The sequence below is a fragment of the Montipora foliosa genome, chromosome 6, assembly GCF_036669935.1.
Source record: "Montipora foliosa isolate CH-2021 chromosome 6, ASM3666993v2, whole genome shotgun sequence".
NCBI lineage: Eukaryota > Metazoa > Cnidaria > Anthozoa > Scleractinia > Acroporidae > Montipora > Montipora foliosa.
In genome coordinates, this window is record NC_090874.1 from 12,258,565 (window position 1) to 12,274,789 (window position 16,225).

Genomic DNA, 16,225 nt, shown 5'->3' on the forward strand with positions numbered 1-16,225 from the left:
CGACAGGTTCACTGGGGGGAAGGTTATTCAATATGCGAGGCGGAAGTGGGGCGTTAGGATCGCTAGGCAACGGGTACACATGAAAGAAGCCCTGTAAATAAGGATACAAAAGCCCTTGTGATGAGTACAACAGGGAATTTAAGGGACTGGGCAAACGGCTTCCGTGCTGACCGCCGTTGACGTGGACATCAATGAACACCTAAAAAGTAACTTTGAAAGAACAATGGAAATGGTGATTTTAAAGGTTGTTTCCTCAGTGGCCTAGCCTGTGAATGGCTGTGAGGCTGCCGGTGACCTTTCATTGATACAGGCCTCACTGCTTTTACCGTGTAAATTGGTTTATTGTAATTCTAATTAATCTACATTAACATTACAGCTCAAAGGATTATATCAAAACAGGGTCACCGGCAGCCTCGCTTCCATTCTTAGGCCAGGTTACTTAGCTACATACTGTAGGCTCGACCAGAGTCCACTGTTGTTGCTTCGGACACTCCTTGGAAAGAGCGTTTAGAGCGAACGTTCATGCCTCTAGAGGATTAAAAACGTCTTCAACTTTATTCAACATCCTTTGCTCCATCACAAAAATCACCATCCCTTTTATTTTAAGGTCCTGTGAATAGAATTAAATTTAAACGCTTTCTCCAGTTTTTAAAAGTAGCCAACTTACAATCCAACGCACCTTGAAAGCTACTGGGATTTTTTTTTTGTAGAATATTTGCTTCTCTGCTGTAAGGCACTTTTATTACACAAATAAGTTCACATATCGTAATTGACAATTGTTGTGCGTACCTTAAATTCACCGACAACTGTTTCCTCCTCGCCTGGTTTCACTTTGCCACGATGTAGCTCAAACGTTTTCACCAAGTCTTGAAACCGCTCAAAAACGTTGTTATTTTCAAGCTCTGTATCATAGACCTAAATCACAAAATTAGATAAAGTGCTTTACAATAGACTCCACAAGGTTAAAATTCTTAGCTATAGAAACGAGCGATAAAAAAGAAGAACAACGTTTCGACCGTTCAATGGTCATTTTAAAGTTCAAGTTCATAGATAAAAATTCCGCATGTATACAACATACGAACAATAAGAAATAACAGAATTCGAAAATGAAGTGCACATAAGAAGTGAAGAGAATGAAAACTGTTAGAAGTGTTAAGCAAAACAGCTTTGCCCTAATGGAATCACTCTGTTTGTTTAAGGTCCCGAATAAAAAGGTATTTCAAAACTCAAGCAATCGAGCTTGCTTGGGTCACTTAGTACTTAGCTAACATTTTGATTTTTGTTTTAATCACAGTACCACTTTAAGACTAATGCAAAGCCGTCTTTGACGTCAAAAACAGAATAAATCCACGCCCTTTTGTTAGACAAACAAATGCCAGTTCTGCGTTGTCCCCGAAGAAAATAACGAAATATGTCTGTAGAAGTGAATAGTTTCATCGTAAAAATAAGTGGTAGAGATTCCGAAGTAGCAATCGGATGGTTGTGATTACGACTCCCATAAAGTAAGAAAGCGTTATTCGGGCGCATACCATAATTTTATCATATCCTCGGATAATGTAGTCGCCACATTTTTCGTAGTCTCCCAGAGAGGCGTAGAATTTTGACCACCAATCAATGTCTTCCTCTAACAGCTCCTGTAAAGCAAGGAAGCAAGGAATAAAGATCGATGTTTCACAGCTTTCAAATCCCGTACTTTTGCATTCAATTTTTCAATCCACACCTCTTTTTGATAATCAGCACTGTATCATCTCTCGTAAGTTGGTTATCATTTGAGATTGTAGCAACAATTAGTTTTAAGTCATTGTCTCTGTTATGAAGTCTTTCGTGTTTGATTTGAGTAGCAAGCCAAATACAAAGTATCTTCAGTTGCGCTGAGCTTTACCATGGCGGTCAGGATGTTGAATCAAAAAGAAGAAACAGAAGCCATTTGGATGCTAACAACGATCCAATTTTCGAGCAAACGAATAATTTTCAAAGGCCAGAAATTCCAGGAAATCCTTACGTATGTGTGAGCGTTGTGTTACTCTAGCCACCAGCGGTCCTTAAACCAATCACATTACACCTTTCGAGAATTGCTACTTCGCTTTTCCTCCCATTTCAATGATCTTCAACTGACTATAATCCAAAATTAACAAGGCGAGGGATTTTCAAGGAGTACGTTTCTTTCCTTAACTGTTCCCTACATGGAACGCCCAAATCCTGTAGAATAGTGCGTAACAATTTCCACGACTTTCCAGGTTTCCTTAGATCCCAACACACGCGCGCTGTTTTATTTTAAAGTACACCTAAACCTAACCTCAAAGTATTTTCTTGTGCAAAAGTGAAATGTCCAACATATATTTTACCTTTTGATATATATACCTGACGAGGTACGAGAGCAGGCCGAGCTAGTGAGAGGTATGGATCTATTCCTTCAACTGACGACAAAAACTAATTTACATTGCCAAAGTTCTTGCAAAACTGTAATGCAAAGTAGTTTAGGACGTCACCGAAGGAACAGGTCCATGCCCCTCACTGCCTCGGCCACGGGACAAACGATTGCCACCATCTTTCTCTTACATACCTTATGAGGCACATTAAAAGTAAAATATAGAGAAGCAAAGGTAAATATGCATGTGTTTGATATTCAACGTAACAATTTTGAGGTCAGGTGCACTTTAAATCCAAAGATGGTGTATTTAATTAAAGGCGATTAAAACAAGGTAATACGTGTTTGCTCGCTGTAGGCATCATGCTTTTTACAAATTGACTCCAAATGGTAAAAGAACTTGTTAAACGTAGTTAAATCTCCAATTTTAAAAGGCTGAGCCTTTAACTTTGATAGCGAGACACTCATTAGCCATCAAAAACTGATAAATTCTTGGATGGCAAGGGACTAATGATCCCATACATCGAGTTTTCATTTTCAAAGAATCATTGCTCAGAGATTATCAGATATAGCGATGTTTCTCGTGACGTCACCCGTTGTTATTAATACGCCAACCAGAATCTAATTGGCTGTTGAAACAATGACTTCATTTGTTCCGTGGTTGGCAAATTCGAATATCAAAAGTCGGAAATGTACCCGTGTTTGTAAACAACAAATATCGCTATATCGGGTTCAAATTTTCAGAGAGTTCATTACGCAATGCACTTTCAATATTTAGTATATTCAGTAATGGCTGATTAGAAAATTATCGCCTTGTGCTAAAGAGGTAAAAACTAAATCAAGTTAACGAAGATTCCCCAATTGCACAGTAAAGTCAACTGGTTACAAGAGTCCAACCCTTAACCCTTAACCCTTAACCCTAACCCTTAACCCTAACCAAATTGACCTAGTCCCGAAGTGTCTATTTTTAAACTAAGTTTTGCGGGAAAATAAACAATAGACCAAATCGGCTAACTCAATATTGTACTCAATTCAAGCCCTTGTGGAATAAATAACAATTATTCCATGAGCCCGAGTTGGATATGAAGTGATAAAATAATGGAATAATTGTTTTAGTAAATTCTCGAACCGGGTTTTGCCGCCGATTTTTATTTCCACAATTTTACAAAGCGTCCGGAAAGAGCATCTTGGCGCACTATTTTCCATATGACGTAAAACTTCGACTATTGCCTCATAGTCGGAGTTTTTTAGCCAATCAAAAAGCTAGAAATGCAATAGTCGGAGCTGAAAATTTACTAAAAGGTTTTATTTCACGTATTTCTATATCTTTTAAATGTAAAGGCTACATTAAAATGCCGCAGAATACAATACACAAAGAATCTTAATCCCGGGAGATTAGAATTAGGTACAACATTTGGCTTATCTTTCATATACCGGACCCTGAATGATTAACGTCCATAAAACAAAAGAACAAAGCTAACATAACAATATCTAATCAACAAGGCCTAATCAGAATAACCATGGTTCTTTTGTCTTCCGTCATTTTGGTCCGGTATATGAAAGTCTACCCCAACATTTGGGCTATGGCTATTTGCCCGCAAAACGTGGTTTAAAAATAGACACTTTCTGAGGCTGATGGGGACAAACCTGGTACCAGGTTCTTACTCTTGGGTATACGTATTTGCTGTTGCTAGTTGAGACAAGAGAAAATGAGGGGACAGAGAAGGAGGCTCCCGGTCCTGCCCTTGGGATATGTCATGTCCACGAAAGTTATTTTTAGACGAGCGAAAGTCTTCCGAGACGTCCGCATGCAGGCCAACCTCGGTCCGATGTTTGAAAGAAAATATATATTCAGCAGCCTTCCACGTGCGCCATCATTTTCTCTTTTCACTAAGAACCTGAGAGCGAGGCAAGACTGCATGCGGACATCTCAGAAGACAGACTTCCACTAGAACAAAGACTTCCGCTCGTCTAAAAATAACTTTCGTGGACATAACATATCCCGGCCAACGCCTTGAGCCTCCTTCTCTGTCCTCTCATTTTCTCTTGGTTGAGAATATTTTGGTGACCTGTCTGGGTTCTTCAAGGATGTAAACTTCATGTGTCATAACAACTGCCAATGACGACCCTAAGCCCGGGTCAAATGCCGTACTCCACATAAGCCGAACCCAATTCAACCAATTAACTTCATGTGAAGTACGGCGTTTGACCCAATAAAGTTTGACTGATTTTATTTGGAGCGGCTGAGGCGTTCTTCACGCCTGGCCAGCCGCGAAGAACGCCTGAAGACCGACTTTGGGTCAAACGTCGATTTTCACATAAGTGCTTATGATGTATGCATGAATCATCGCTGTTAACGTATTTGCATATTCCATCAGTTTTTCACAACAGCGTCCTTGTAACGGTTACCGTGAATTGTACAGCGGGCGAAACATTGATTTTACCTTGAAAAACCACTGCCCAACAAGACCGCTTTTTTTATTTCTTTGGTGTAGCAGTTCGGTTCGACTGAATTAAGTTCGACGTTCGACTCAAATTAGGTGTTCTTAATTATTCGAGTTGACCCAAATTGTCGTCAGGTTCGGCTCAGGTGAAGTACGGCGTTTGACCCGGGCCTTACTTTTCTTACCGTTTTGGCTTTCTCGTCGTGAATGTCAATCAAGTGAGAACCAGCGTCATCAGTCTTGTCTGGGAAATCTGTGTATAAAGACATGATGAACTTAAAGACATTATCTATGCAGAACATATAATGCACTCTTGATTCAGAATTAACATCAGGATGTTTTGCTAGATCCTTTTTGGGATGACCTACCGCTTCTCATCCAACAAAAAACATCTAGGAAACAAATATGCCTTATGAAATTACTATTTTTCCTGATATTCATTAGAAGTTAATTGCTTTGCTCGGCAATTTTAACATTAAAACCATCCTATTTGTTGAGGGCAAGTATGAGTTTTCTATCTTTTGTCCTTTTCCCTGCTTGTAACTGTAATCGTTGTCATATTATTGTGGGTATGTATGGAGTAAATAAATAAATAAATAAATAAATATTAAATATAAAAGACAACATCGTCTAAAAGAAGAGATATTGTCCAGCCCAGCCTTTGGGATATGTGAACTTGTGAACTTCAGTTAGGGTTTTAATCTTCTCAAGACGTTTAACACAACTGACGATCAAAGTCTCTGATACAAACTCTTTCTTTGAGAAACTTCACGCAGATTTGACTGTCAACACTTTGCCAGTGGTTTAAAGGTTAACTTCTTGTGGTAGTAAAAGTTCTTTTAAATGCACACTCGAGCAATTGCCCGCTTTACCTCACGATTTTCTTCCAACAGGTGACCTCACCAAGGACTGCATTCCGTACTTTTTTGCAAACAGGATGAGGATATTTTAATCCTCCTATGACATTTATTAGCACGTGTTGTGAGACTGGCGACACAGCTTTAAGTTCCTCCTTTTCCGAGAATACGCGGTGTACCTGAAGTCTTACCAATTGCAGAGGTTTTGAAAGAAATAAACTACTTTCTCATAAATACCCTAAGTGTTGGTCCGACCGAGCTTTAAACCTTCGGCCTCCGGCAATAAGCTCCCGTGCAAGTAAGCCCACCAATTAGCACAGGTTCTGACAGGGTTCTGACGAACCTATCCTTTTCAAATAATGCGAAATCTACCTTGAACAAAAATTAAGATGAGAAGCTCCAGAAACGTAAAGGAGTTAAACTTGATCTAAGATAAATCGCTTTTTGCTAATACCAATACATGAAACACTCCAATTTTTGGTAGTATTTAAATAGCCAGCCAAACCATGCTAGCTTGTCAGTCACGATGACTGACAGCTAACCGACTTAAAATCGATTTATACACATGATATAAATAGTAATAAACACTAAGTCAGAAACTCTGTTTCTTGGCATCATTTCTGGCAGCCTTTTAATCCATCTCGGTGGTTTTTGTCACAATGGGACGTTTGCCTTATCTCTAGATATATCATAAGTATGTCAGTCATCATGCAACTGTTATAAAATGCCGGACGCCTTGCTAAAGTATGTAAAGAAGAGCTGATCGTGACACTCACCCTTGTACATAAACATACCTGTCTCGTCACCGGCATCAATGTGCTCCAGTGACGAACATCTATAACGCTGCAATGATTTGATGCAGTGAACTCCCACGATAGGCCGCCGGCCAAAAGAACGGTTATCCCGGACCTTTATGTTCATAGGGGGAGTGTACAATTCTTCCTTGGGAAGGTACTAGGAATGTAAAAGAAGGAAGGACAGATGAAATAGGCCACAGAGAGTTGTGGTAAAGTGAGTGACCTTATCACTGGCAATTAATTTGCATCCAGGCTGGTGGTGAACATTGGTTTGATCGTGATCTTGTTACAGAAATCATGCTGCTCTAATGTGGTAAATATGAGTGAAAATGAGTCCGAGCCTCGGATTAGTAATCTGGAGCATTCGCAGACACTCTATTAAAGTAGGTGATTTGACTCACGTACTGAAGGGCTTTCATATCACAATCTTTGAGTAATTCAGTTCGGAACTGAATAGGAACATGAGAAAATAAAGGAGGTTATTACCTCCTTTAATTTCTCTTGATCCTTGTATTCATTGGAATCACTCCGAATGAGTGTCATATTCTGATAAAAACATTTTGCTAATTGACAGATTCTTTTAAATAACTGGTAAAGAGCTCAGCAACAAGGTCACCAACATTCTCGCTTTGATACCGGAGCACCATGGGTAAGATTATATATTGTAATCCATCAGTGCGAGAAAATTGGTCACCGTGCGACCGTACGACCGTACGTACGTCCACCCCTCCATGTATGCCAATGTGACCAGTATCACTTGACCATATCGTGGGCTCAAGTTTAGAGATCATAGAGGTGAGCTCTTTTTTAGTTGACCGCTGACCAGGTACTGGGTTTTGATTGGATCGCAGTCTTAAGCCAGGTTACCTTATTGTAAGAATAAATAACCCGGGAGCTCCGCTTTCAGGCTTGGCTAAATCTATATATTACATTCAAAGGCCGATGATTTCGAACGAAATTCGAATAATACCTACGGAGACCTGCGTGGCTCTTCGTATTTAATCGAAAGGCCACATAGCACAACAGAGTCTTGGGAAGTAACCTCTTCATTTGATTTTTAATTGATTGATAATCGTTGTTTTATTTTTGCGAAACGTTTTGGGTAAATTAAGCATTTTTTTTTTTCCAAGAGCAAATAGTTTTGGTCGCGTTTTAGGAAGGAAACAATCAAGAAAACTTTCACAGAAAACCTTATCCAACTACTAGTTATCGGAAATCATCTAAAAAGGAAGTTCAGCTTAACCCAATTTTATGCTTACGCTAGAATCAACAATTAAAAAACGGCCCTCACCGTGTCAAAGAAGAAGATTGGTTGATCAAAGTTCGGATTTCTCTGCGTGTTCTTGATAATGGAGGAGTGGATGACTTGATCTCCGCATTCAAACTCGATGCTTGGTGAAGAAACATTGGCTAACTGAAACTTCTTCATGTTTCGAACACCCCAACACAACACCTGTATGGTAGGTTACAAGTGAAAGTGGTTTGTGACATACCTATATGGAATGAGATCCTCCGGCTGAATTCGTTTCGGGGAGGACTGGTGATGGTGGCTAAAGTTTGGACACCTGTCTCGGCCAAGAGTCATCTTCAGAGTTAAATGTCAATTAACAATTTGTCACTTGACTCTGAAGACACTAAGAATGACTCCCGTTAGGCTGTCCAAACGAATTCTAAGTCTTCGAATCTAAATTTACACACCACATGGATTTGTCTTCGGTTCCCCGCTATTTATAAGTCCACTAAGCTGCGTTTTAAATAGCCAAAATGGTTGATACATTCCTGTGGAGTTTCTTAACGTTGTCGTAACGTTCTACACACACCATTACATGCTTGAAACTTCAAACATCAAAATGAACAAATTAGCGTTCCTTCCCGACTTTCCTGTCTACCGTAACAAAAATTGAAATTGCTTTAATTAAAAAATTCAAATTGCTTCCCCGGAAAAACAAGCCGAAACTTTCTTGATTTTCTTAGTTGCCTCCTTTTACTTTCATACCTCAAAACATATTTTTAACAAAATTATCTCTCTTTGTTTTATTTACAAAACTTAAATGGCTTTTAACCGTGATAGCATTTACCAATACACTTTATTCCAAAATGGTTGCCATTTTAGCATTCTTTTGTTTGATTGCAAATTAGTCCTTTTGGCCTCGTTCAAGGTTAAATATTCTTTTGACTTTTACGTTTGAAAGCAAGACCAAATGGACCAATATGCAAGGAAACAAAAGCTGTATAAAGTTTACGAATAGGCGCTACATATTTCAACGACATAACCTCTCATATTGTTCCTGACACGTGATGCGTACCTCGATAGCTGTGCGTTGCACGGCCGGTCTGATTCCACTGGGCACAATGTAAACATTTGTTTTATTTTCCTTGGTGGAAGGGAAGTAAGGCAAATCATTTTCCTCATCCTATTGAACGAAAACATGATCAAATGAGAGAAATTTCATTAAGCAAGAGAGCCTACCAGTGGAAATGAAACCAATGCAAGAAACAATGTTTCTTATGCTTCGCACACCATAATGAGTGCCATTTACCTCCAGTCTAACAACTGTCCGTAAATTTGCCAGTGCCTGGGTATGAGTAATTGTCTTTATTAGCTTTTATTTGGTGTTTCTTTTCAACTTTTCAACTATTGACTTTTCTTTATTAGCAAAGAACGAACAAGCTCCAGGCATGAGCACGGAAAAAAGACATTCCCATTTTTTGTTTCGGTGTCTTCCATTCACACTTGCTTTTCGTTGTGCTTGCATGCGCGACGGTCTGCGCTTGTTTTATATTGCTCATCTTACCTGCGCATGATTTTATGTGTCATTTGCAAGCCTGCACGCGTATAGGTTTCCCGGGATTTTGCATTGATACAAACAAAGCTTATTGTTAATATGTCAAAGCGTTTAAAGAAATTAACTAACTTGTCAATATTTTTTACTCAATTTTATTGTCGCGTTCGACTCTATGTGCTGTAACCATGACTGTGCCACTGGACTGTACCCTGCTCTACCATTGCGCTGTCTAGCCACCTTGAAGCTGGCCAGTTGCGAGACAGTTTAATCCTATATTATTTCCAGGCTTAAAGCGGAAAATATATTTTCATCCGTCACACTTATTCTCCCTTTAACATACACACCTGAGGAATATACCCTTAACAAGTGGAATCCTTTCTATAGGTAATTACCCGATTTCGAGTGCAATTTGGAGTAAATGAGCACTACTACATCTTTTCAAAGACGAACAAAATTGCACGTATATAATAGATCTGAAAAAATATTGAGAAAGCCTGTCGTAATAGGCCATGTTCAATATATCAATATTCACACATGGCTAACAGGCTTTATGGTGAAATCTGAATATTATTTTGTTTAGAAATCTCCTTTGACACTTGTGAAACCAAGGAAACAGAACTGCGCCGTTAAATTTGACCATAAAGCCTCGTAGCCATGTCTCAATATTGATATATCGAACTCGGCCTATTAAACAGAAGCAGTGTAATTAAACAGCGTATCACGCATCCAGGGCTAGTATTTGATTGGCCATCTGTTACCTTCTTTGATCATTGACCTATTAGAATGCGTGGTTTGGTAGGTCTTTTTGCACTGAATTACCTCTTTTCTGCACTGTGATACCTGAAACTGCATTTCTCTTAGCCAATCAGAATGGAGAAAATTTTTCATGCAAATTATTCGGGCTACAAAAAAAATGTTTAATCTCTTCATTCCTTCAACACAATACACTTCCTTTTTTATTTCACAAACTACTTTAAAGCTGCCCTTGCTATTCACATTAAACGCAGCGTGAACCAATACAACTAACACGTCTTCAATCAAAGCAGCTTTCGCTTTTTTAACAGATCTCCGTCAACTAGATTTTTTATCGCACAGTTTGAGTAACTAAAATGAATTGAAGGAAACAACCTGGAAACGATTAAATAAAATTATTGGTCAACTTCTATTCCCAGCCGTAGGCAATCTCCTTACATGTCAGCGCTGTCTTACCAGAAAGAGTTCAAACGCAACCAGAATCTCGCCAGCATCATCAGTTCCTTTCTTGACTGGTTCCCAAAGCAATTTGGGAGCAGGAGGTCCCTGGCCTTTGAGTTTCACGACAGGGAATCCAACAGAACGTCCCATAAAATCGTCTCGACCCTAAAAATATAACCACAGGTATTCTTTTTCGCATGAACCACCCTTTTCTTTGAGTACATATGCAATAAAACAACGCAATGACAAAGCATGCAAGTGAGTAGATCCTCCTGGTTACGCTCTCTTTCCAACTCTTCCGAACCTCTACTTTCATTGAAAAATACAATGCAGCAAAATCGTCGTTAGGTCCAGATGAATTTTCTCCGTGTGGTATGTATGTACCTATGGTTATTTGGTCTCGTATTCGATCCTGTTTTTGGAACCAGTCCCTATAACAATTGGAATAACTTCAAAATTACCCAAAATAGCTTTTTTATGTTCTGTTTGCATAAACGGTACCAATACGATATTTATTTATCCCAATACGCCTAGTGGCAAAGCTTTTCATAAACGGTGAAGCGCCATAAAAGACAAGATACATTGTAGGTAAATGCAGATCACTTGTTAATCCATCGTGAATGCATAATGAGATCTGTGATAATTCATGCAATAAAAAAGCCAGTAGACGCAATCTGTCCGTTAGGTTTTAGACTATTTTGTCTGTCGTTCTTGCTCTTAAGACCCACTTTATGGCCATCGAGACATCTTTTAAGAGATTCTTCTTCGTTCCCCCATCAATCTTCGTTAATGACATATGCTTTGGAAGAGGGCGAAATGACTACGTTTGAAGTGCGACTTCGTATTTTAACACAGGATTTTCCACACAGATGCGAACCAGAGGTTAGCTTACCATGTAAGGAAATATTATTAAAATACTGGAAGCATTGGTTATTTATGTTGTGTCCATCTTAATCTAACGTAACGTTTAACACTAAGACAGTCTCACCACAGCGTCATGATCAAACAGTTCCAAAACGACGTGAGGTGGGCACTTTTCCGTGATTTCAGGACTTCCATATATGTAGACATTTTCAAAGATGAGTGTCTGATCCCAGGTGGGGCTCAGTGTTCGGTGCACTATCTCGGACACCTGACTCTCATTACAAAATGAAACGCGGACATAGGGATCTGCAAGGCAGAAAACAGACTCATGAATGCGATTTCAAGTTGCTGTTGACCTAATTGAGGCGAAAGGATAGTGTATTAGCTCTCGCGAGCTGGCTATCAATTGGTAATTGTAATAGCTTCTGTTTTTTAATCTGTCTCTTTGTTTCTGTTCCTCAGTGGGTAGTAAGGCAATCGCATTGGCACCTACATCAAGGACTTCAGGAAAGCCAATCAAAGGGAAGATACGGAAGGCATTTGGAATAGGTGGTTGCTAATAACAATTCAACTTTCAAACGGCAGAATTAAGTCTAAAAATCACAACTCCTTTCTAAGTTAGTAGTCTCGCATGAAGGCTCGTAATGAAACAGAAACGACCAAAATCTCCAATCGGGAAATTGTCCAGAATCCATGCAACCTATAGTGCCACAACTGGCAATGCTAACTGAACGTGTCTCTAAAAAACGAAATGGTGGCCATTTTGGTTCTTTTCTTATGGAAGTGCTTTCATTTGTTGCAGTGACATACATGATCGTACATTGAGTGATTTAAATCACTCTGTTGGTTCACGTGACAGCTGCTCATCTGAATACACCAGAGAGTGTATGCGCAATACGTCATGGAGGCCACAGTGGACTAAGGGCGCTTTCCTTTTGTCAGAACTGGCCGGCCAAACCCGTCAGTTTGCAAAGAAAATGCAACCATTTTAAGCAACACTTGCATCATAATCCTGCATTCTTCTGGAGGAATACAGAACATCTTCGAAGTGTGTTAATTTGAAGGCTTTGTATAGTTAGTCCTTCCAAATGCCCTCTCTGGCCAGTCAGTTCTGTCAAATGGAAAGCGTCCTAAGAAATGGCAGCTGTGTTCCTTTAAATGAATATTTGCTCTTTTGAAGAGATTGAGACTAAATAGGCTCTTAAGCCCTGGCCAAACTATCGAACAAAGTTGGATTCAACGTTCCAACTTTGCTCGATCCAACATTGTTCGACCGTTTGGCCACCCATGCTGGATGATGCTTCTCCAACAGTTTTTGCTCGATCAAATGTTGGATAGAGTTTGCTTTTGATCAAACGTTTCGCCCAACAATTCTGATAAACGGAAATATGTTAGAGTGTTTTGCCGCTCTTCCAACAAAGTTGCATCCTGAAGCGGGTCACGTTCGCCCTGCTAGCCAATCACGAATCTCCATTTTATTTTCATGCCTAGGCCTCTAGCGTCATTTGCAAAACAAAGATGACGGACGATCGGGACCTCATGGTTGTTGCAATTGACGAAGAGCCAGCTGCAGACAGCCAGAAAGGGAAAAAAGGAAAGAAAAAGAAGCGAGTTTGGTAAGATTGGGAAGTTGAACTTGAAACTCTGATTAGTGAGTATGAAGCGAGGCCATGTCTGTGGGATACGTTTAGCCCCCTTTATCATGATCTCGACAAGCGAAGGAAAGCTCTCCAGGAAATAGCAGAGGCAATGGATATTCCGAAAGAAAAAGTTACCTCAAAGTGGAACGTTTTAGGAGCTCTATTCAGCAGGAAAGTGCATTCCGAGTTGAAATTAAAGTCCGGGGCAGCGACTAGCGAGCGGTATAAAAGCAAATGGAAGTTTTTTAATATGATGAAGTTCCTAACAGAGGCGGTTCAAGCAAGGAAAAGTACTGAAAGGCTTGTTAAAGAAGAAACAAGAAGTGGGGCGGCTGAAGGTGGAGACGATACCAAAGAAGAACCTCTAACATTTCGAGAATCATAAACGCTACAAGCGCCTGTCGTTTGCGTGTTAGCGCCAACTTGCACCGGTAGCTTGTTTCGTCTAGCAATGTTAGATAGTGTTTTGCTACTATCTCAACATTCACGTCCAACGATGTTGGATGTTGGATCCAACTTTGTTCGATAGTTTTACCAGGGCTTTAATGTTGAAAAAAGTGATCGATGCCCCGGATGCTCTACCATTGACCCAAAGGAGACTCGCGGGAGCTGGGGCCGTTCAGCTCAGTAGGTTCAGATAACCGTTTTAATTGACTCTCCTTGAGTTGGCAAAAACATTGCCCCATCGTTTACTCAAGCAAGCCATTACGTCCAGGCCCCAGGTGTTGGAAGGGTGGATAGCGCTATCCACTGGATAACTCACTTGGTTTTTCTAGTGTTTACCCACTGGATAGTAATTTATCCGGTGGATAACGTTATTGACCTTTTAAACAACCGAGGTCAGGTATGCATTTCTCAACACGTTTCGAAACTATGGGCCTTTGGTATTCATGGTATCAGAATTCCTTTATCTTCAAAAAAGACGTGCGAATTTGCAGTTTCATCCCTCTATTAGCTTAAAAACACGTTTTCAGATTCCCCGCCTTGCGCCAGGTACATATACTATTTCCCTCTTCCCTGTCCCTGTTCTTCTTAGCGTTGATTTATTTCCTGCGTCTCGTTAGATAGGCAAAAAAATAAGTGTAATTTTAATTAAATTATCTAGACACTCAATAAGGAGGGAGCCGTGACTTACCCGAGAGCCCATCGGAATCAGCAGGCAGCAGGTCCCGTCCCTGGAAGAGGAACACTCTCAGCTGGTACTTGTGCGCCTCTGCAATACACAAAAGAGTACTTGGAGCAAGGCCGGACGGCTACCTAAATTAACTTAAAACCTTAAGGAAATAGCACGTTTGGGTAATGTAGCATGCGTTTGTTCTATGTATTTCCCGCTTAAACTGTTAGGCAGTGCTTTAAAAATCTAATTGATTGGGACTTCTAAATCTCATAAAAGCGTCTCGTATGCAATAAAATATTTCGTATGCAACTCATCGACATCGGCCGTTATCGACAACAAAGTAGTTGGCAATGTCCTTTTCAAAGGAAAAACTACTCTAGTGGTCGATAACAAACGAGGTAGTTATGTTATTGACCTTTTTTTAATGTCTACTTTTTCTTTTGCAACGACTACAACAGTTTGACACGTCAGCGATTCTTCATCCAGGTACCCCAGAACTGTTCCTATCATTCACAACTAGAACTAGGTAGTGTTGAACCTAATTTCTGGACGATTATAATAGGCCATTTTATAGTAGTTTGCTCAGTAACCTAGCCTATGAATGGCTGCGAGGCTGCCGGCGACCCTGTATTGATACAGCCGCCTCTGCTTTTATCATGTTAATTGTGTTGTTGTAATTCTAATTAGTTCATATTAACATTACAAAAGCAAGAAGGTTTGTATCAAAACAGAGTCACCGGCAGCCTCACTTCCATTCTTAGGCCAGATAACTTAGCTACAACTGTAAAATGATCTATTGTCGATTCAAGTTATATAAGTTACTGATTACAAATAATGGTTGATTATAGACCATTATAGGCCACTATCAAAAATACTATAATACTCTTTGTTTGTCCCTCCAAATGTTTGCGTAAGCATTGTTTCTAGCTTTTTTTGAGACTCACAATGGTCCTAAGAAAAAATGTGGCGGCTCTTAGTATTTCACTTACTTTCAAATGTGATGAACATCCTTGGCACCATCATCGTTACTTCTTTGCCCTGTTGATCGCCAAAAGAAGGTGTGTTTCATGGTTCAGGAGAAATTATTCCTTAACTCTGACAATGATTAGTTTACTGAGTTTTGTTTAGTATAATATAATCACGTTTTCGTCATTGCTTTAGAGCAATATATGTTTGTTGTGGTATCGGCAATATTTTGCAACATAATTCACTAAATAAAAGCTAGTTCCATTTTTCAAGCGAAACTAAGGTCCTTTAGGGCACGTGCAGTCGGTCGGGTTCTAATCTGCATACAAACTTATTTTCTTACGGGCTGTAGTTAAATTACTACCGTTTCAGCATTTTCTCTCTCTCTTTTTCCTTCCAACCGCTTGTTCAGGAAAGCCGATCTTTTAACATGTTTTTGAGGTAACAAAAAGCAAACTGACTGTGAAGTTTGAGGACCCAAATCCACTCCGTTCTTGAGATACAGAGGGAACTGTGACACCCAAAAATGCTCGTAAAGTTTCGGGACTTTCGAGAAACGGACCCCAGTTCCCAAATGCATGGCTTGGTAGTTCATTTGGTAGAGTGGAGCACAATCTCAGGGTCATGAGTTCGAGTCTCTCTCAGGTCTGGATTTTTTCAGGTTTCTTTCGCAACTTCTCAGGTTGCTTCATGAATAGACAACTTTCATAAATAGAGACGACCTTTCCATTCGTTTGTATTTACGTCAATTAGACCTACTGCCCTCACTTTGGACCAAATACTATTCTTTTGAATTTTGCTCGTCGTAGCGAGGCTAGAAAGGCTTATTAGAATTAAAACAAAAGAATACTTTATGTGACGGTCATTATGAAAGAGGACTATTGCGATTACTGTAGCCTTCCTTGTCATGAACTGTAATATACCTCTCCAGTTATCTGAAACACGGCTGGTGCCGTTGGATCTGCTTGTATCATCTTGCGATGCCATCTGCGGCGTCGAACCATGTCTCTTGTTCGATTCTTACTATGAAACTTTGATGAAAATACTGCAGCATATTCCCAGCCTTCTTTGTCTACGTTGTCCTCGTGACTCTGATTAAGAGAATGGGAGCGATTTTTGATAACAAAATACTGGTGGTAACAGTTTGGATTGTCGAAAGCATTTCAGTAGGAAGAGCGTCTGATAAGTGTGA

General features: G+C 39.8%; 1 protein-coding gene across 2 annotated transcripts in view; it reads right to left on the reverse strand.

Annotated features, from left to right (window-relative positions):
* The window catches only part of LOC138006703 (myoferlin-like), an 89,631-nt gene that overhangs the window by 15,373 nt on the left and 58,033 nt on the right, over positions 1 to 16,225 (reverse strand). For both annotated transcript variants that reach the window (XM_068853198.1, XM_068853197.1), the window contains exons 30-41: positions 15,957 to 16,124; positions 15,057 to 15,105; positions 14,086 to 14,163; positions 11,435 to 11,616; positions 10,462 to 10,611; positions 8,773 to 8,880; positions 7,758 to 7,919; positions 6,464 to 6,623; positions 4,998 to 5,065; positions 1,530 to 1,634; positions 790 to 915; positions 1 to 91 (exon numbers count right to left, since the gene is read on the reverse strand). The exon at positions 1 to 91 is cut by the window's left edge and continues 29 nt beyond it. In XM_068853198.1, coding sequence (XP_068709299.1) covers positions 1 to 91; positions 790 to 915; positions 1,530 to 1,634; positions 4,998 to 5,065; positions 6,464 to 6,623; positions 7,758 to 7,919; positions 8,773 to 8,880; positions 10,462 to 10,611; positions 11,435 to 11,616; positions 14,086 to 14,163; positions 15,057 to 15,105; positions 15,957 to 16,124 — 1,447 coding nt within the window. The remainder of the gene's footprint in view (positions 92 to 789; positions 916 to 1,529; positions 1,635 to 4,997; positions 5,066 to 6,463; positions 6,624 to 7,757; positions 7,920 to 8,772; positions 8,881 to 10,461; positions 10,612 to 11,434; positions 11,617 to 14,085; positions 14,164 to 15,056; positions 15,106 to 15,956; positions 16,125 to 16,225) is intronic.